The sequence below is a fragment of the Pseudopipra pipra genome, chromosome 6 (assembly GCF_036250125.1).
Source record: "Pseudopipra pipra isolate bDixPip1 chromosome 6, bDixPip1.hap1, whole genome shotgun sequence".
Lineage (NCBI taxonomy): Eukaryota > Metazoa > Chordata > Aves > Passeriformes > Pipridae > Pseudopipra > Pseudopipra pipra.
The window spans coordinates 42,935,904-42,957,716 of NC_087554.1; the positions used below are offsets into that span (position 1 = coordinate 42,935,904).

A 21,813-nucleotide genomic window follows, 5' to 3' on the forward strand; every position below is an offset into this window, starting at 1 on the left:
CCCTATTTTCTCCTAGCCAACTGCTTGTGTGGCTGCAAAGAGAACCAGAAACCAGCAACTGGAAAAGGAACTCCCTTAACATTTTATAAGCCAGATTGTCTCCTCAAAGAAGTTGAGAAAAACAGAACCCAAATCATCAAGAGTAAGACCCTTGGAGAAAGCTCACTCGTAATCACACTGTGCTAAGAGGGGTCACATTAAGAGTCAGCAATGAAATAGGTTGTGAACTTCAAGTTTCAACAGTAGCATTCATAACAATAATCAACTCCTGCGGAGAATAAAGACCTCTAAAATAATTTATAACTACTCAAAAATAAAATTTTCTATTCCATACTAACTGCTGAAGCCAGCAAGACCTTTCACCTGGTAACAGAAGCTTTTGTGAATAGGTCATAACATGAATGAATTCTATCAGTGAGCTGGGAGTCAGTACCTCAGACTACTCAACAGCTAACCACAGCTAACCTGCTAGTGTTCTGGACTCCAAATTAACTTAAATTCATACAACTTGTACTCTGGATCTGATCCACAAGCTTCTCTTTGCAACTGCTTCAGCTAAAGAGAATTAATAACGTTTCTAAATCAAAACTCAGCCACCAGAGCAGCATCAGAAAGCCTCCCACTGGTGTCAAACTCAGACCAAATCCTTTGATAAGGCTTTCATTAGCTGCTGATGCTGGCATATGCCATCTCCCCCAAGCCCTTGTTTCTGCAGCTAGGGCATCTCTCAGGATGTTGATATAACTGTTGATGCAGCTTTGCAGTGAAAAAGATGAGGGAACTGCTCTGCCAAAAAATAACCCAGCTAAAAGAAACAGTATTTTGTTTAATGACACAGCTGTACTTGTATATTATTTGGGGCACTCGAAAGACAAGGAAAGCAGCAGAAAACTTTGAACACCACTGCTCCCCAAAGAAACACTCAAGCCTCAGCAACATCATTTCCCAGTGGTTACCTTCTGTTCTTCTCTTTCTGTTGCATTTTGACATTTCTCAATCTTCCACTGCCGCATGAAATCTCGCAGATATCCAAAAAGAGTGAGAACACCATAGCCTACGTAGGTCAGCACAGCAACCAGCATTGGAGTTTCTTCAAAAGCTTCATTGAAAGGCCTTTTGTATAATCCTCCATTGTGCACAATATGATTTATCTACAGTAAAAATTTAAAGAGAGGCAGTTGAGATATTAATTCAAGAAAAGACAGATAGGCATTCCAGAGCAGTCCCCCAGCCTCTGATCAGTTATAGGCTCTGCATTCCCTCCGCTCAGCAAAAAGTGCTTCCAACTAGGTTCAGCCTTCACTGATGAATATGTCAGTCTCCATATACGAGGTTGCCAAGCTGTTGATATAACTAAAGTCACAGCTGCCCATCTAGTGCAGTTTAACATCTCATTAAAGTTATTTAGCTTACAAAGCTACATAGAGAGCATTGCTCATATCCAGGCCAACCAAAATGAAAAAACTGCCTTCCCCTTCATGAAGAACTAGGTAGGCACAAATAACAGAATAGTGATGCTTCCCAGGCTCACTACAGAGAAAAAACAAAATAGAAAGTAATAGCTTTACTGATCTAATCAATGTATTCTCAGGCTTGGAAGCCTATATTAGTGTAACAAAACAAGCATAATCTATGTGTCTCTGTAGCTGTTAGCCTAAAGATGCTGACATAAACATTGTACTCATCCATGAGGTGGACATGACACCACAGACAAAAAAGTCATTGTATATAGAGTCTCAATACTGCATATATGTCAGCACACAGAACAAAGCAAGGCTTTCTGCATAAAATCCACACTAAAAGTCATCTTGCTACTTCATATCATCTCCTGAAGGTAAGAGCTTTACTAGCTGTGTAATACATGCAGCAGGTTCATCTCAAGTACAATTATTCCAATACATTATATTTCACAGAATCACAGAATATGCCAAGTTGGAAGGGCCCCACAAGGATCATCTAGTCCAACTCCCTGTTTATGACTGTTACAGAAGACTTCATGGCTATAAGGCAAGTGCTCACCCAACATTAACACTGGGGAAAATACATCATGGTTCTAACTTGACTACTTGTTCAAAGAGTTAAGTTAAAGATCAGATCTCAAATCAATGTACCAAAACATAGAAATCTAGATGCAAAATTAGATGCAAATTGCTACTGGCACTGCTAAAAGTTACAGAATGGCTGCACTATAATAGAATAGCCATGTATGAAAGAACACTCTCCAAGATACAAATCTCCTATCTGTAGCATAATATATATATAAGAAGAAATGTATTTTTAAAAATGTACTAATCAAAGAAACCTCAACACCTAGGAAAGAGACTGAACCTAAATTCATCCGCAATGGACAATGGCAAATAATTACTGAGGGGTGCAGGCCAGCAGACAGAATAAAACCAGTTATTCACCCATGTCACTCATATTATCATATGGGAAAGTAAGGCAGAATTGCACTAGCCTCTGCAATGACCGATGAATCAAAGATACACATACTTGTTGGCCTCACCAGACACTGCATGATTAGGAAACCTGCTCATCTCAGGTGCTGGAGCAAGTCTATATTTCAAGTCTGTCACTAATATCGTGAAAGTAATTTTTCATAAGCAAGGATCTGCTCTTAGGATACAATTATGCTATAGCTATGAAGTCACTGAGTATAAACTGCAACAGCACCTTCCCTCCTGATAGTCATTTCTACCTTTTCCCTTTTGTGAACACAGACATTCAGAAAAAACTTAACCAAACCAAATCCTTGATTTGGTCTCCATAGTTGTGGGGACTTTACAACTGGTATGTAAACACAAAGTGTGGAAACAAAACAAGAAAGATACAGTAGAAACTTCTCTTTTATCAGCAGCACTTACACCAGATGCAGGTAACTAGCAGTGCTTTGAGGTCAGGTTTAATGCTGAAGTAGTGGTAGCTTAAGTTAGAAAATTACCGTGCTTTGGAACACCTGTAGGAACATCTACCACATTGCAGCTCAGATGCTGGCAATTTAAAGCTTTAACAGAGGCCAAAGGTTCACACGCCATTTTCTTCATGAACGGTGCCAGCCACAGAAACTGCCCCTGGCCCACTCACTTCCACTTTGAGCCATTTGCACCAGCCTCCAGCTTGCACAACTAAAGCTAATCCGATTATCAGCATAGCATCCCTCCAACACTGAACTGATCCAGGCTGAAAATATAATTGTTTGCTGAAGGTTATTCATTAGACCATAATAGTCTTTACAGCACTGCTCCATAAAGTCATTCTTAGAGGTCAGCAAACAAGAACCAGTGGCTGTTGGAGAGAGAGGAGGGACAGCAATACCATCATGACAATCACAGAATCAGTGAGCCAATGCTGGAGAGGAAAAACCACGAAAGCCGCCTCTTCTCTATTACTCTCAGGATTGCTTAACTGTATCACTATGGCTCCAGCCCATGAAACCATAGAATTTTATTGCATCCAGGTCTGAGAAAGATCATGCACCAAAGCTCCAACCACTAAAACTTCGCAGCTTGATGAATTACAAGTAGAATTTTGCATCTTCAAACTGACAGACCAGGCTGTGAATAGCAGCTAATCAGGAGCAGGCACACAACATACCTGCTACCTGTGGCTGTCTACTAACAGTAGACAGTCTACTATCCCATAGATTTCTGAACAAACAGATAGAAAACTGGTAGTGACTGCTTCGCAAATTACCTAGTATCAAATAAACAGAGATCACATCAAAGCTTTTAATGTATTTTCCAGATAACTGGAAGTTCGTCTGAAGAAATGAAAGGCTACATCCTAAGATTATGGATCTGAAGTTACCTAATACCAAAAAGTAGCTACTGAAAAAAAGCCACCAACAAAGACCCAAATGTGTATGCACATTTCATCAGAATAAAAACATACTAGTCTTTTCCAGGCCTTTGGAGGTGCCTGTGCTTGTAACAAATGCTAAAACTAAACAAATTATTCCATATGGTCAAATCCAACATTTCACTAAGAAAAGCCCTTTTAGGAATACCTGTATTGATTCAACACATACTCCAATCAGTTTCACCTCTCAGTGTTCTACCAATGTGCTTATAAATTCTTAGACTCACATGTCTGCTACCACATAAACTGAAAAGCTTCTATATCATCCTAGCTGAATCAAAAATTAAAGAAATACTCTGAATGCAGTCCCACAAACTCTTCATGAAGCATACAGTGACTATAAATACATTCTAGAATTGACTACAGAAGAGACATTTGTAGACACATTTTAGACACAAGCCTATTTATTTTTCTAAGAATGCCTTATAAATCCACACATTAGGCTTTAAATGAAGACTTATATGCAAAAGAGCAGCAAGCTTATTTCCAGAGATCAAGGAAGAAGGTAGCTACAGTTTAGTGATTAATTTCCTATTCTGGGGAGGGAAAAAAACAGGCATGCAAGATTAAAACTTTTATGGTTTCAACAAGCCTTATGACAATAAAGTGAGCCATGACCTTTGAAGTAGAATACACAGCATAGCTAAGTGGAGACTACAGAGAAAAGTCAGAGTTCACTTAAACATATGGTTAAAAAAAGTTCGTGTATGCTCACCTACATCTCTTTCCTATACTGTCCAGACTACATGTAAAACGAAGAGCACTATCACTAAGAAACTCCACTGCAGGAGAAACACCAGAGAGCACCACTCAGCTGCTTACAGAAGGTAGCAAAGAATCAGCCACAGGTAATAACTGTGTTGGGCCAAGCTCCCGGGAAATGAATCACATAAAACAGTATTGTAACAGTTACTGAGCAGCAGCACACAGCTACTGCTAGAAGGGACTCCATTGGTCTAAGCAGAACACATCAAAGCCTGATTATAACCATAGAATTTACTGAGTTGGAAGGGACTCACAAGGATCATCTACTTCAACTCCCAGCCCAATAGCACAACTCCAAGAATCATTCCTTGTATTTGATTGAGTTGTCCAAACGCTTCTTGAACTCTGTCAGGCTTGGTGCTGTGGCCACTTCTCTGTGAATCCTGTTCCAGTGCCCAACCACCCTCCAGCTAAAGAACCTTTTTCTAATATCCAGCCTGAACTTCCCCTGACACAATTTCAGGCCATTCCCTCGGGTCCTGTCACTGGTCACCACAAAGAGATCAGTGTCTGCCCCTCCTCTTCCTCTCACGAAGAAGTTGTAGACCGCAATGAGGTCTCACCTCAATCTCCTCTTCTCCAGGCTGAACAGACCAAGTGACCTCAGCCACTCCTCATACAGCTTCCCCTCAAGGCCCTTCACTGTCTTCATAGCCCTCCTACGGACATTTTCTAATACCGTTACATCCTTTGTGAGAAGACAAAAGCTGTGTGTAAACACAGAAACATTTGCAGATGCTACTGTAGACAGCACACAGGATTTATTACAGGACTCTGGGTACATACCTTGCACAGCATGTACTTTAGGGAGAGAAGATGCTACAAGTGCAGTAAGCATGACACACAGTAAGAGAGAAGTACACTATAACTGGTTATGCTGCTACCCCAGGAAAAACCCAGCACCTTGTATTAAAGAGGCCATTTCTTTCATGCTGCCAGGAAGAGCAAATGCAGATGAACCTGGCAGACTTATGTAAAGACCTTAAAAAGATTATCTATGCTGGGACACAACTTTGCTAAATTCTTATTAAAATTCAGTAGCTTCTCATTGCCATATACCACAAGTACTGCAGGAATTTTACTAGCAGCTTTGCAGCTTCTATTTTTTAGAAACACAATGTGGAAGACTGCTTCCATGAGCATGCAAAAGTGGTCACATTTATTAAAAAGCATTGAGGGAATTGACACCACAGAAACCACAGCAGTGAGAACTCCACAAAGGCAGCTGCTCTAAGCTGTTAGGGTATTCTGTGGTAATCTTACTGTTGCCTCCAGCCCTTTTCCTTCCGCTGCTTTGCTCCTAGAGTCCAAATCTCAGACTGCTGTATAGGTAAAAAGACCAGGTATTTACTACCAAAATTAGAATTAACTGATTTGAATCACATTTTAAGCTTTCAAAAAAAAAAAAAATCACAGGAGAAAAACTTGTTTTACAAAACAGACTTTAACACTCATGTTTTCTTAATTAAACATTTGTTCCTGTTGACAGATATTATCAAATATTTTTATTTGCAACTAGTTACTCCCAACAAATTTGACAGTCCTTTGTTAAAATGCACTTACCACATCCACACAAACAGTGTAAATCTCCACAATATTTAAGTGTTGCTTAGGTTTTGGGTTGGAGTTTTTTTCTTCCCTTTAGCAAGTAAAGGATGCAATTAAATCTGAGGGGTTTGCTTGCTACACATGGGTGACAATTTGAACCCTACCGAGAATATACTTCTTTCCTAACAGCTTACCTTAAATTACCTTAAACCTTTTATGTAACTTTATCTAGTACGTTCAGTAGACTGTAGGTATACAGGATTTTGACAGAATTCCCAAACTGCATGCTTAATTACTAAATATGCTTTACAATAAAGATTTCCAAATACAGCACACGTCTGTAGTGGTTCCCTAACGAGCCAATCTCTAGGCTCTCAGATACCTCTGAAAGCATTTCTAACATGCTTTAGAATCTGCTCTCATTTTTATGGACATTAAACCCCATTACATCCCAAACTTTCCAACTCCTACTTTCTCAATGATAGGTATTCTTCAAGACTATACTTTTCCATTAAAAACAGTTATTTTTCTAGGATTCATTTCTTAATGATGGCAAACCAAAAAACTGGAAACCTTGTTGAAGACAGACCAGTGTTTTATGTTTCACCTCGAAAAACTAAAGCCAATAGATAATTCAGATACAGCTTTCCCCCCCCCCCAACAAATTGAAAACATGACATTTAGAAAAACAATGTTTCTACTGCACAATTAAGAGAGCAAAATGACATATCATTCAAGTAGATATGGTTAAAAAAAAAAGAACCTGCATACACTTTTAACAAATTTTTAGAGCATTTAAGGCTTATCACCAGCTAAATTTGAAATGACAATCCCAATATAATAAATACGTTTTAACGCTTCACACAAACCAGCTTCTCAGCAGCACATATTCAAATCTAAGAGAAGCCTGTCACATCAGCAGCTACCATGGGCGTTTGTTTTCATACAAGCACAGACACACAAATTCTCAACAAGTACAACACTGGCACTACATCTACTAATTTAATATGATCACCTCAAATACTCATTTCCAGGGAAAACGCTGAGTAGCTATTACTTCCACAAAGGCTTATAGTCTTTTACAACTGAATTTGGTATTAGAAAAAGATCCTTGTGCACAGGTACCCTCTTTCAGAAATAAGAGTTCTGTCAACTAAAACATCTGAACAAGGTCACAGTCTTTTCTAGGTCAACCAATTTTCTTCTCACTTCAGTTTTAGGTTACTGATACAATACATGCAGTCAATCATAAACCCAAGCAAGAGGCAGAAATTAGTAATTTCTTTCCTCAGGTCTGACGCAAGCCTCAGTACATGCCACGAGCCTAAAGGCACACATTTTTACAGGGGTTCAAAGACTAAATGCAAATGCCTAAACCTGGACACTCCCCTGCAATCCGTGAGTTTATCTGTATAACCAAGGTTGGAAGGGACTTCCAGTGGTCAACATATCAAAGCCCCAGCTCTAAGCAGGTCTAATTACAACAGGTTGCCAAGGGCCATGTCCAACATAGTCTTGAACTCCTTCATGGAGTTCCAACCTCTCTGGGCAACTTCTTCCAGTATTTTACCACCCTCATGGGAAAAATTTTCCTTATATGTAATCAAAATTTCCCATTCTTCCAAATTACATCCATTGCCTCTCATTCTATTGCCACACACTTCCAGGAGTTTGGCCCCATCTTCTCTATATCCCGCAGCCAGGCTCGTTGAGCCTTCTCTCCTCCTAAGGTTGAGCAAATCCAACTCTCTCAGCCTCTGTTTCTTGGGATTCACTTCACTGGATTCACAGATTGATGTGGCTATGTCAGTGTCTTCCTGGGAAGCTCAAAACTGGACACAGTTCGCAAGATGCAGTCTCACAAATGCTGAGTAAGGGGGAACAATCGCTTCTTCATGAAGAAGTTAATGAGATTTAGTTCTTCAGGATCATTCTTTTTCATCAGAAATATTTGCATTTAAATTTGCATGCAGATATGAAAAAAAAACCCAAAATTCTGTACTAAAATTCCTTTTTATACCAGTGGACAGGGCAGTTATTTAACATCTTTATCTTATGCTAACTTTCATCTGAAACAAGGGCTTATTCACATCACTGCTACCACCAACTCACTGTAGCAAGAAAAATTTCCAGTATATGCTGCAGTCATCTTTTTAAGTGTGCTCTCCCGAACAAGTTACGCTAACCTGAATTCCAGCAAAAACATCTAAAAAAAAAATCAAGATGAAGCCATTCAGCATCCTGAATGAAGCTCCATTCAAGATGAAGCTCCCCTGCATCCTGAAGCATCCTGGGAGATGATCCTACAAGCAAAATATGATTGCTCTCTCTAGGAAGAGCAAGCACAAATCACAGGACTACACAAACTGTTTTCTACATGTACACACCAAGGCTTTCAGAAAATAAAAATACCTGTGCTGCCCATTTTAATAGCTGTTAGAATTCAGGACTTGTGACAGTTTTAAAGGAATGCAAATCCCACAGTCCTCCCACTCCACTCAACCAAACTTTCTTGCCTTCCTGAGGAAGTAGTAACTCGTTTACAAAGGCATCTATGCAATAAACTATCTGGAGGTTGCTATAGGCATTTGAAGACCTTCTAGAAACATCAGGGAAATTAAAATTTGTTTATATAATGCCAGCTCCTATCTAACTGATTTGGAGATACCAGTACAACAGAAATTAGGAACTTGATATCTAAAACCTATATTCAATTTTATTTTTTTTTGTTTGAGATTATTTCTTCTTCTTCAACTTCTAGAAGCATAACACAACCATTCTAAGGTGAGAAGCTCAATTAAGGAGTGGAAAATACAACATTACTAAAAATCTGCTCACAATAATAGGTAGATTGTAATAAGTTATCATGGAAAATCAGGGCACCTTCTCCCACTAAATAAGACCCAATCTCCCTATTTTAAGCAAGAAAATTCTTTTCAGATGCAGCATTAGAAAACCATTAGTCATTTGCAAAACACTCCAATGGAGAAATACATTCCAGTTTAAAACTGTACTGCAGAAAGAAGCAATTTTTATGATTCTGCACTTTTTATTATTCTCACAAGTGTCTTGACAGATTCTAAAGACCATTTTTCTATTGAACTTGATTAACACTCTGTCCAACAGAACAGATGGATATAAAAAGCAGAATCATGCACAGCTTGAAGAGGTAACTTCACTGTTCTTTTACTTAGATTTGCATGCTTTCTCCTGCCTGTGTTCATTTCCTCACATCATGACAATATCCTTTGAGATGTCAGGCTTTCATCTTACATAGTGTAGTATTACACCAAAGCTTTAAATCAGTTTTAAGATCATTCATAGATTACTATCCTTTTTAACCATGCGCTCCCTTAACTGTACAGTCAGAAATCAGTCACTTTTCTCCAATCTTCCACAATTTTTAACTGCCATATGGTTCTTGAACCTCTTTCAATTTAAGTATTCATAACGAGATCGTTGCATTCACTGAATTATAATCTCTAAACAAATTAACTTTAAGCAGGAACAAAGTAAATTGAACACAAGACTTCCCAAGAAAGCAAAGGAAAGAGCTGTTACTTATCTTAGTATTTTGACAGAATGTTTTTTTAACATGCTGAAATCCTAACTTCAAATGGTCACTTTCCTAGTCATTGATGATATTTCACTAATCTCCAAGGTAGCCTAAGTCAGTTACTGTACAGTCTTAGTAGGCAGCAATGAACCCCATCATAAGCTTTCTTGAAAAAGCACCATTCTTTTCCTCATTTTTACTTTTTCGAGTTTTTTTTCTACTAAGTAGGAATTGCACTTTTGCATGTAAGCTGCCTCCTTTTTGGTACTTGATTACTTTAGATTCCACAGACCTCTTCAGTTACAGATTCTCAAGTGCTGCATGTGGAATGTACATAGTATATACATACACAGACAAATATATTGTACACCCAGTGAGCATTGATATGTTTCCCTTCTCCTGTGTAAAGACCCAACAGTCAAAATTCAAAAGGCAAAAGACCAATTAGGTACCCAAATCTGTGATGCACCATCAATCAAATCTTTTGGCAGCTTACCTCTACTGATGCTATTTGAGAAAGCTGTACATGCTTGGTTTCCCTAAACAGCACTTCTTCCAGTCCAATTCTAACATTTAAACCCTCATTTTGAAAGTTAGCAATCTGGCCCACATAAAGTTGCAGAGAAAAGAATATAAGACTCTTAATTATAAATCTCCGCTTGACCAGCAAGCAGCTGCCACAAAGATATCAAATTTACCTGTACACTTCTTACATCCTCTGACAATGCCACTTCATTCTGGCTTTTTGGTAAGATTTCTTGTGACCACTTCTCCAATGACCACTCTCCCCCTTTATAAACAGTTATCCCAAATGCCTCAGGCCTCCAAAACATATCTGAGCATAGTATCACACACAAGCTACTAACTGAATAGAATATCTCATAAAAGAGCAAGGTTTTTCCTCAGTTTGACATCTATAGTTTTTCCATTCAAATGCTGTATCTCCCATCTTCTCCAGATACACAGCTGAACAAAATCCTTGAGGAAAAGGCTTCCTTACTTAATTTTTCTGTTCTTCTGAAGTAGGAGCACATAACTGTATTCGGACCTTCCTCTTCAGAAAGCACAGTGTGGGGAAGCACTCACAAAAGAACACTCATCATCACCTACTTGGTCTCAGCTCAGATTTATGTCTAAGGTTTCACAGCCAGCAGCACTTGGTGTGTGCAAGGCAAGACTACCAGTGCTATAGCTCCCCAAACCAGCACAAGTTGACAATACTGCCACACCAAGGTGTTGTACCCTGCTCTACACTTTTGCACTCCCAATACTGTGCTATCACCTCCCAAAGGCCAGGGCAAGACTGTGAGCATCCATACAGGAACAGAAACACAGTAAGTATCCTGAGTTAAAGATAACTCAAGGGGGAAAAAAAGTTTAGTTATACCCTGCAACAGCTTTCAATCTAGTTCATGCAGTGACTGCACAAGCCTACACTGGAAAAGCAGAAGGACTGAAAAACAGGAGCAACAGGAGGGATAACAATGGAGGAAGGCTTTTCTCAAGAAGCATCCAAGGAAACAATCTATTCCATACTGCTGGTACTGACTCCATGAGAACTATTAAGATCTTTACACTAGAACAGAAAACTTGAGTGCTTTGCAGAGAAACAATTGGCAGTCTGAAAGCACAAATACACACTCGCATCACAGTGTCCACACAGCCGGACGGGAAGTGCTGCATCAATCTCCAACTCTGCTGTACAGGGAAGTCCCTGCTCTTGGCTACTTGTACCCACAGCCCTGTGCATCGCCCCTGGAACAACAGAACAGCGGCGAAGAACTGCTAAAACCTTCTCTTCTAAAGCAGAGACCTATTGTGCTGTAGCGGGGTTTAAGTTCAAAGCTTTGCCGCCAACCAAAGCCTTGCAGCAAAGTTACAGACGTGACTCGAGGGCCACTCATTTCACATCCATCACCAACCCGGCGAGCGAGCACCCCAGACACTGCCCTCCCGCCTCCCCAGGCGAGGGCCGGGGCCACAAACAGCCCAGTTCTGCCGACGTCCCCCACACCCACGGCCACACCTCGGTGACTTCCCCGGCCCCGCCGCCGCCGCCGCCGCGCCCCCCGCCGGCCCCGGTGTCCCCACCCACCCCGCGCACACCTGCGCTCCAGGCGGGCCGCGCACGAAGCCGTTCCGGAGCGCCCCGTGGGCGCCGACGCCGCCGCAGCCATTGGCGCGGGGCCGCTCGGGCCGCTCCATCCCGCCGGCCCCGCCGCGCCCGCTCCGCCGCCACCCCCGCCCAGCCCCGCAGCGCCGGAAGCGCGGCCGCCGCTCCCCCAATGGCTCGCGCGGACGTCACGCGCGGGGACGGGCCCTGCCGGGCCGCGCCCGCGCGCGCGCGGGACGGGCGCCGGCCGGCCAATGGGAGCCCCGTACGGCGGCAGGGTGGGAGGGGAGCGGGGCGAAGGGAGGGGCTCTTCCAATCGCAGAGCGGGACGCTCCGGAGAAGGCGGAGCCAGGGGTGAACGTTGTCCAATCGCTTGGCAGAGATGGGACCGGGAACGGAGCGAAGAGGACGAGCTAGCCAATCACAGCGCGAGGCGGAGGGAGGGGCGCGCGCGAGCAGCGGGGTCCGTCCAATGGCGGAGGGAGGAGCGGAGCGGGGGCTGAGGCAGCAGCCAATGGGCGAGCGCGACGCAGGGAAGGGGCGGTGGTGCGGGGCGTGGTCACGGTGCCGGTGGAGGCTGGGCTGGGCGGGCAGGGACGGGGACACGGACAGGGGGCCTTGACCTCTTGGGTCTGCGCCGTCCCGCTCCTGGGAGGGACCTGGAGCGCCCATGGGCTCTTTCCTGCGCGCGGAGGGGGCAGCGCGGCGTGGACCGGTGCTGCTGCCTTCCCCGTCCCCGCCGGGCAGCCCTTGGCCCTGTTCCGGCGGCTGGAGCGCGGAGAGAGCCATGGTGGGGTGAGGCAGCCGGAGAGCCCTTCGCTGCTCTGCTTTGAGGGAGCTGATGAGCGAAGCGGTTCCTCCGAGACCTAGGGGGCTGCCCCAGGACGCCTCGGGCTGTGCCCTGGTAAAGTCACCCGACAGAGAGCCCTGGGTGAGAGCTCCACATGGCGTATAGGGGGTCAGACGTAGTTACTGTAATGCCCTTCCCAGCAACTCAGGAGTCCGCCCGGATAGTGAAGGCCCTGGCAGGGACCCCTGGAGACAAGCCCCGGGCAGAGCTTAATCCCATAGGATTTATATTTGGACTGAAGTCCGGCGTGAGCCTGGCCACCCTGCTGAGCTGTATCGCCCCCGACAGCTGGAGCTGCCCATCTGTTTGTGCTGCCTACGGCTGTGTTTAAAAACCATCCTAGATTTGTATACAAATGTGTTTTCTGACGGGATTTGGAAATGCGTATTTCGTTCAGAGACCAGGTAAATTAAACGCTGTGTTTAGTTAGGGGGTGGGTGTTACCAACCTCAGTATAGTTTGGGTGACCAAACACCACACAGAAAGAGCCAGAAGGAAGGTGCTGTGCAAATCACAGGGCATATGTGTTTGTGTGCTATTAAACACTTGTGTGCGTCCTGGGGAGCGGTTCCTGAGCTGCAGGAGCGTTAATTGGCAGAAAGGAAACAGCCTGACATGTTTAATCACACACTGAAAAGATGGAAGAGTGTGACCTTTGATTTCTCCAGTGTAATTGAAAGGGAAGAGCTGAGGTGTTTCTTAGCACTTGCAGTCAGGAAAAAACAGAATGGAGAGTTAGCAGGTTTAAGCAGATGACTTTGAGAGAATGGGCTCATCCTTTTCTCGCTGATTTGCTACTATTGATAGTTATCTTTCTGTATTACAATCACATCTTGGAACCGCTGTCATGGATCTCATTGCAAATTTGGTATGAACACGGAGTCTCTAACAAAAATGACTGTGCAAGACAGTAATTTTGCTTCCCTCAGGAAGATAGGAAAGCTTCACAGCCTGGTTTCCGCCTATTTGTAGGCAGCAGTGTGTGTCCAGTATGCTTCATATCTCTGTGTCACCTTTGGACAAGAGCCTCCTAGGAAAGAAGCGCAAGCTATGTGTGAGACCTCGTTCCTTTCTTGCTGTCTGTGGCCACTCCCATATCTCGACTGCTACTAAAGCAGGTATGGACCTGCCTGAGCAGCACGCTTTCTTCACCTGGTTTCTGTGTGCAGTGACAGAGCCATCAGCTAAGATGGGATTGGGCATGTCCCGTCTCTCATGTTGCAGGATGGGACCCTGGGGGAGATTGGTGTTGCTAGGAGGGCTCTAGGGATCAAAGCAGCAAGCACTCCTGTTCAGCACTTGGGTGCTTGCACAAGTGGACTGGCTTCAGTGTAGGTGCAGTTAGGAGCACTGGTGGGGGAGAGGCACAGCGACCCCTCTTGCTTCTGATTTTTTTCTGGATAAATGAGCAAGCAAGAGAGAAGAGTACTAGGGGACCACATACTGTAGAACTTTTTGAATGATCTTTTCCCCCATTGCCATAGTTGGCTGTAGGTGTTTTCCTCCTGTCCCCTCTTCCTTTGAACAGAACAGATTGGATTATACTGACTAGTTTGTGCCATGGAGTGTAGATGGTCCACGAGTCTACACTCACAGGGCACACATGGGGCAGCACCCTCCACTGCCTGCCCACTTGTGCAGGGAGGAGTTTCATCTGCTAATGCCTTGCTTCTGGAGATGATAAGCTGCTTCACCTGCAGGCACTAGGTCTGTTATCTGCCCTGTTATCTGCTCAATTGAAGCACAAACCTTTTCACATGTAGGTACCTGCAGACTGGTCACTTCATCTGTCCTTGAACCCAGCTAACACAAACCCTTACAATGTGATGGTTTCAGTTCTGGTTTAGGAAACATAAATAACATTAAGGGACACACTAGTTACCTCGTGCAGGACTGTGCAGTCTGACACAGCAGCTGCAGTGCACCCCTGCACACAAGACCTAATCGCATTGTGAGGCCCCACCTTGTCCTGAGCATGGGACCAGCATAACCTGGTGTTTGAGGGGCCTCTGGTCCCTTCTGGCATAGTACAGGGTACAGGGAAGGCCACGCTCACCCTGAGGTTGCAGTGACAGATGAGTCCAGGATATTCATGGAGACAGGTCCCAGCATGGGGATGCCATCCTGGGGCACACCTACTGCCACAAGGCAACACCAAGCACATCCCACAGAGCTCCTGGAGTCACATGTGCAGGCAACTCTGATATGGCTCCCTGTGATGCACAGGACGCCTGTGTACCCAGGTGGCTGCAGTTTGCGCCTCTGGATTATGCAGTTGCAAAATCGAGAAGCCAAACAAAATCAGGACAGCAAATTCCAGTTTGAAGTTTCCTTTCAGGCCCCAAGGATACTGTTCCTGTCAGCTGGCAGAGCAAACTGCCTTACTTTGACAATTGCATGAAGCAAAGGACTGTATCAAAAAAATTGATGAGTCAAAAGGAAGAGTGGACCATAAGCAACAAGTTAAGACAGGCAGTGATTGCGGCACAGCAGGCTCATGTCAACAGAGAGCTTTTATCACTGACATGAGTCAATGAGTACTGTTCTAACCATCTGTAGGTTTAGGGATCACAGAGGAGAATTGTGAAGTTTGGAGACAGCAGACAGGTAAGTTCAGGAAGGAGTAATTGGGTAGCCACTGGGACAGAGAAGTGCAGCAAAAAAATTTTCTGCTCTAAGGTCCCAAACAGAGAGAATAAGGGCCTTCTGCGCTGATCAGAGATCATCAGAATGCATCAGAGGCACAACAGAGAGGAAGAATTTCCTCTGAGAGGAAATTCTGAAAACTGACACAAAACTGTGTGTGTGAATGATCATCACACACCTGATCTCTCTATGCAGAGTCAGATAGAAGGTCACAAGGCAGGTGTAGTCAGAAATAAACCTAAGCCTTTGACTTTTATATTTACAATTCAGAGATAGAATAAGCAGTGGCTCAGCCACTGCATTCAAGGCAATGAATAGCAGGCAGGCTGCTCTAAGAAGAAACAGTCTGTATTCTTCAGGTGCATTTCCTCTTCTTCATCTTCAGTCTCCAGGCTGAAGTAAGCACAAAATGACTGCTGAACATGTAGCTGAAAAGGCTGCAGTTTGGGCAGGACGATATAGTGCTGTGAGGTGAGTGTTCTTACTGCTTCCTGGTTTTCTGTCGTGGTTACAGCAGCCTGGCTCTAAAACTGCAGGGACTGTGGGAAATGCCTCCAGAGGAGCAGGGAACCTTGGATTTTAGCTTGGGACTGAATGGCAGAATGTACTTGAAGAACATAGACTGTTCCCTCTCAGAGCAGCCTGAAGCATAGGAGAAGAATGAGGAAAGGTCTTTGGGGACCTCATAGCCTTGAACAAAGCTGATAGTTATGAGGGTGCTCAGGAAAATTTGGCAAGCCCCTACCTAAACTTCATGGAAAGATGAAGAGGCACTGCTTGGAGGGTTGGCTAGCCTGGTGTAGGAATGACCCATGATTTGTCCTCAGCATATCTTTATAAGTAGGTAAACCATCAATGCCCACAGCAGATTGCTTCCTTCTAGTGGAAGCAAGGGAAGACAGGTACATCCTTCTAAACAATGGAGTTAATTGTTTCAAATTTAGCTAAGCTGCAAATTGTGTGCTCCAGGAGAGACCCTCCCTGTCCTTAGCACTTTCTCCTGTGAATGCTACTCTAGGCTCACCCCAGCTTCTGTTTTACTGGCTCAGAAAATAATACTATTCTGGAAACATTGTAACCTCTAAACCTATATAATACTAAAAAGACTGTTCATTTTCCCCTCTTTTTTGCAGTGAAGCCTTGGCTGAACCTGTCTTTTGGCACTGACTTGGACCAGGATTTGTAAATAGAGTGAACTGTTTGCTGTTCAGTCTGTTTGCCTGGAGAAACCAGGCTAGCCAATCAGACTTGCATGGTTTTGTGGTGAAATGGGATAGGAGTCAGAACTGGAGGTTTGTGATCAGAGATGCAAGAGGCCAGAGAGGATATACCAGGGACTGAAAGATGTGTATGAATATGGATCTGATGAGCCACAAGAAAACAGAGATGTAAGAGAGGAGGGGATGGGATGGTATCTGTTAGGATCAGTGTGTTAGTGAGCAGAACAGGGTATGTGAGGGAATCCAGTGTGGCAGAGGGGATTAACAATAGACTAATTTCCCCCCCTGCAGTTATTATTCCTTTTAGTAGCCAAAAATTTAATCCTTCAGTTAGGAGAGAAGTGGTTAACTGTACTTACCTTTTTAAAAATTATTTACAAAATATGTATAAGGTTATATTTCTAATGGTGTAAGGGAATCAAGTAGTAGGACACTATTTCCTTGCTTATGGCTCCAGCTTTCTGTTGCAAAAGAGTGTTTTAGGTCACTCAAAAAATCATCAGCAAAAGCAGGTTTAATGTTAAAGCGCGGCAAAGTTCATTGGCAAGGTTCACTCTACTACTAACCTGATGGTTAAAGCACACAGAGAAAAATCAGACTAAAACCTAAAAATCAGTCTAAACCTAAAATCAACAAAAAGTTATCCATGGGGAGGCTGGGGATCGAAAAAGGGTAAGAATAGGAAAGGGTAAAGATAAAAACAAATAAGAGAGACCCTCCTATTGAGTCACAAGATTCAGAGTGGACCCCCTTTGCCAAACTTAGCTGCTGACTTGACCAGTGGTTTAGGCCTAAAGGGTTTGACAGCACTTAAACTTAACAGCACTGAATTGATAAAAGAATTTAACAAAAGATTCTATAGAATTTACTAAAGCACAACAGTAACTCACAGGCCTAACTTACTTGTGAATCTAAAATATTTAAGAATCTAGGCAAACAACATTCATAGTACATTTGCTATAGGATATTCACACTTGAACGCACACAGATCTAATGGAGTAGGTACAAGGTATACACCTGTGAAAAAGTCCCATCAAATCCAGTTAAATACTCATGTTGGATGCCCTTGCATCTTCTCAGTGGGCAAAGGGTTGAGCTTCAAGGAATGGAGGTATCTGCTGAGATTCTGTCGTTGGTGTTTGGCTGCAGTCCTACAAGTATAGCAGACTTGAGAGTTTGTGAGCTCTGAGAGACGTCCCAGTCAGAGGCAGATTGCTGGTGAAACCTGCTGCAGAGAGCTCAAAGGGTCCCACTTAGGACTGCTGTTTATAGGGTCACAAGAGAGTTGGCTTTAGTCATAGTAATTTTTCCATCTGGCCTCACTTTGGGTTATTTTCATTATCAAACTTTTTTTCAAAGTTTGATAACAAAAATGTTCCACTTGGGTTGTTATTCAAGCAAGAAAAATAGGTTTCCAAGGGTGTTCGTTAAAAAACAGGAGCTCGTTAGACAGCATAAGTTCCTGGGAGCAGACAATGTTCCTGATAAGCTGAAGAGTGGCTTAGTCCAGGTGCTGTTCGTCAATGCTGAGGCCTGACCAGCATGGCCAGAAGCGGGGAGGAAGGCATGCACCACCACACCTTCTTTCAGCCAGTACCAAAGAGCTGTTTTTCTCTAGGCTTTAGTTGGGGCTGACTGCTTTGTTTGGAGCCTTCTTTTCTATGCTTTATCTGCTGTTTCTCATGTCCCCTGCCCCCAAGACTCCTGTACAAAACGGTATTCAGGAAGTCATGTCTATTCCCATCCGGCACTCCCCAGTTCAAATTTCTGGATGTTAGCCTCTCGTTTGGGCAGTGACTTGTGCAGTGTTTTGGAATGGGGATTGATGTTTCTCTGAAATGGAACTAGAATGTCTCTTAGAGCAATCGTAAGGCCAGCAGTAACACCCACCCACTTCCACTATGTTTAACCAACCCATGACACCACCTGCTTTTTCTGGAGCCTGAGTTTTGGATCTTTATTTATGCTATCACAGTGGAACTGTGTGTTTTGTGTCTTAATGTGTTGTTAATCCCCTGTGCTGCTTCAGCTTTCGTGTCCATCCTCCATGGACATTCAGTGTCACTCATGCCTATTGCCACTCAGGTTAGTGAGTAGAGAAGCAGCATAGCAGAAATTTTATTCCTCATGTTCATTTACTTTCTGACAGTGCTTTGTGCATCTAAAAAGCCTCTATCCCCTAGGCTCAGGGCTCCCTAGTGCATTCATTCCCGGCCCCTCCATCTGAACATATCGGTGATTTGCCCTCACATAGTTGACATGATAAGGCTCCTATTTAATGACTCACTTGTCTCCCTGTCTCTACAGTCCTGTGGCTGTAAACTGTGATCAGGATCTCTGCCTTTTCTGACACCCATGTTGGGTGATATCGAACCAATGAGTTCATTTTGTTTGTGCCTTGCTTTCTTAGTCCATAAAATGAGAGTAGTGAGACCATTACCCTCACCGCCTCCCCTTCCCCCCATCCAGGATGAAGTGAAAGGCTGCATCTGTTCGGTATAAACAAAGCTCTAATTTACATGTAAATGCGTGTGATATCGCTGTAGCAGCAGAGCTGTAGCAGTGAAGCCCTCCCTCCTTGTGTGCAGGCAGCTTATGTCAGCAGAACAAGGCCCTTTTTTGAGCAGAACTTTACCAAGCACCATCAGCTATATCAGCAAAAACATTGAATACCAATATAGCTACATCCTTATTAGGACCTACAGCCCCGTGATATTTTAATTCCTGACTTCTTTTTAGGTGCTTAAATACTTTTGAGGATCTGGACCTACCTATTGGCACTATGGAAGTTGCTCTCTTCCTGGTGGAACCCTTGCAAACAGGTTCAGATGAGACATGGTCTCACTTTATCAATGGCTGCAGAGCGCTCTGAGAAACTCTCCTAAAGGGGCCCAGAGCCCAGCAGAGCATGATCAGGCTGCTCTGGCTGACTTCAAGGGCAACACAACTGCTGCTGCTGCTTCTGACAATGCTGTTGGTGCTGCAGGAGACTGGACAGGTTCTTATTTATCTGTTCTAGTGAACAGAACTAAAACCAATGTTGCCTTGAAAATGTGTCTCTGTTGCTATTTTTCCTTTCATCCCTTACTGATGCTATTTCAAAGGTGGCACATGAGAAGACAGCATATTGTAGAGAAGAAAAAAAACCGGTGAGGACAGTACCCTAGCACCTGAGCAGTGACCAAACCTTAGCTTGGAGAAGGAAGGAGGGAGCAGTTTGTCACCTTTCCAGTACCAAGCACAGTTTTGCAGGTTCTCATTCTCCTACATCTCTTCTTTAGAAAAAATGAGTGAAGGAAGAAGATAGATGAGTTGAAAAAAGACGTGGCTAAAGGAGCTTTTTTTTAATGCTCAACTTTTCTGCCTGCAGAGCGAGTCAGTTCAACTCATCCAACAGGAAATTCATCATCATGGCTAGGCTTCACGAATGAAGATTTAGGAAGGGCTCTACCCACATTCGCTACAAGTGAATTCATTCTTCAGCAGTTATTGTGTAATGTACTGAATTGCTGAGTCTTGGACTACATGGTTGGTACTGAAAAGAGTCTGAAAGTGTTCAGACAATCGATTCAGAATGGAGGTTTTATCTGTGAGAAGCATTTGACTATCTGCGCTGAGTAGAGGGCTTTGGACCTGGTATGTAGGCCCGTATGCCGTTTTCAAGGCCTCATAGAATCCTTTGTGATCACCTGTATCTGCGCATAATTGAGTTTTTCCTGCTAGATTGATCCACCACTTGTTCTGGATGTCACGGAGTTTCTGTTGGAGCTTGCTGCATGCAAGACAAAAGACTGCTTTTCTTTCATGACAAGATGGCTGAGCAAGGTGATGTGCTTAGTGAGCACACTCTTTTTCTTCAACAATTCCTGGATCTCTTGCTTGTTTTCATCAAACCAACCCTTGTTCTTCTTGAAGGAGAACCCTAAGGACTCTTCAGAGGACTGCAGGATGCTATTTTTAATATGTTGCCAAAGTGATTCAGGAGAGGAATCTATGGAATGATCCTCGAGCCTAGTTTGAAGGTTTGCCTGAAAGCTGTCTCTCACTGTAGCTGATTGAAGATCATTAACTTGGAGTCTCCTCCTTGGAATACCGCCCCTTTTAGGTTTGAACTCAAGGTTGAAGTTAAGTTTACAGTGCATAAGTTGATGGTCTGTTTGGCATTCTGCACTAGACATCACGCAGGTATGGTGAACATCGCGAACATCTCTCTGTCGCACCAAGACATAATCGATGAGGTGCCAATGCTTGGATCTAGGATGCATCCAGGTTGTCTTCAGACTATTTTTCTGCTGAAAGATAGTGTTGGTGATGGTGAGCTGCTGCTCCGCACAAAACTCTAGCAGAAGGCGACCATTATTGTTGCAGTTTCCAACACCATGCTTGCCTAATACTCCTTTCCAGGCTTCAAAGTTCTTTCCTACTCTGGCGTTGAAATCACCAAGGATAATGATCTTACTGTCTGCAGGAACCTTTTGGGTAAGGCAGCGCAGGTCAGTGTAAAATTTATCTTTTTCGGCAGGGTCAGCTTGGAGAGTTGGGCCATATATACAACATGTTGCTTGTTGCGCAGTAGAAGGCGTAGGGAGATAATGCGGTCAGAATGACCAGTTGGTAGATTTTTGAATTTAGAAACAATAGAGTTTTTAATCATGAAGCCGACTCCTGAAAGATGCCTTTTGTTTCTGGGTTTACCTGACCAAAAGAGTGTTTAACCGGCACCCTGTTCTCTGAGGCTGCCTTCCTCGTGAAGGCGAACTTCACTGAGAGCAGCCATGTCGATGTTGAGACGTGATAGTTCGTGGGCAATCAGGGCAGAACGACGCTCAGGACGTCTGCTATCCGCAGAATCGAGCATGGTTCTGATGTTCTAGCATGTGAGAGTCAATTTGGGTACACCTTTGGAGGCAGATGTATGCCTTTGTCTCTTGATCTTTGTGTGACCACATTAGTAGAAGATGCCCGTTGGCCACGGTCAACCAACCGGGTGAAGGGTGGAGATGAGCTTTGTTTAGGCCACCTTTTCTAGGCCCCTCTCCGAGTGGAGCAAGCAGTGCTCTCCTTGAAAAAGGCTGCTTGGTCATTCAGGATGCTGCCAAAAGAGACTGTCATCTCCAGGGTCAGTCTCAGGTGACCAAAGTCCTGAACCGCCTGCATGCAGGGTTGGGTCTGCAGCTTCCAGTGCACCTTTCACCTGCTGTTTCGACCCTCGCCCATCGCTACAGGGCTTTACAAATGAGGGTATAACCTTCGAGCC

The 21,813-nt window shown here is 43.8% G+C and overlaps 1 protein-coding gene across 1 annotated transcript in view; it reads right to left on the reverse strand.

The window, feature by feature from the left end:
* Positions 1-11,986, reverse strand: part of SPTLC2 (serine palmitoyltransferase long chain base subunit 2) — a 77,670-nt gene extending 65,684 nt beyond the window's left edge. Inside the window, exons 1-2 of the mRNA XM_064658810.1 lie at positions 11,834-11,986; positions 957-1,151 (exon numbers count right to left, since the gene is read on the reverse strand). Of these exons, the coding sequence (XP_064514880.1) occupies positions 957-1,151; positions 11,834-11,932 (294 nt within the window). The 5' untranslated portion in view covers positions 11,933-11,986. The remainder of the gene's footprint in view (positions 1-956; positions 1,152-11,833) is intronic.
* Positions 11,987-21,813: the final 9,827 nt, after the last annotated feature.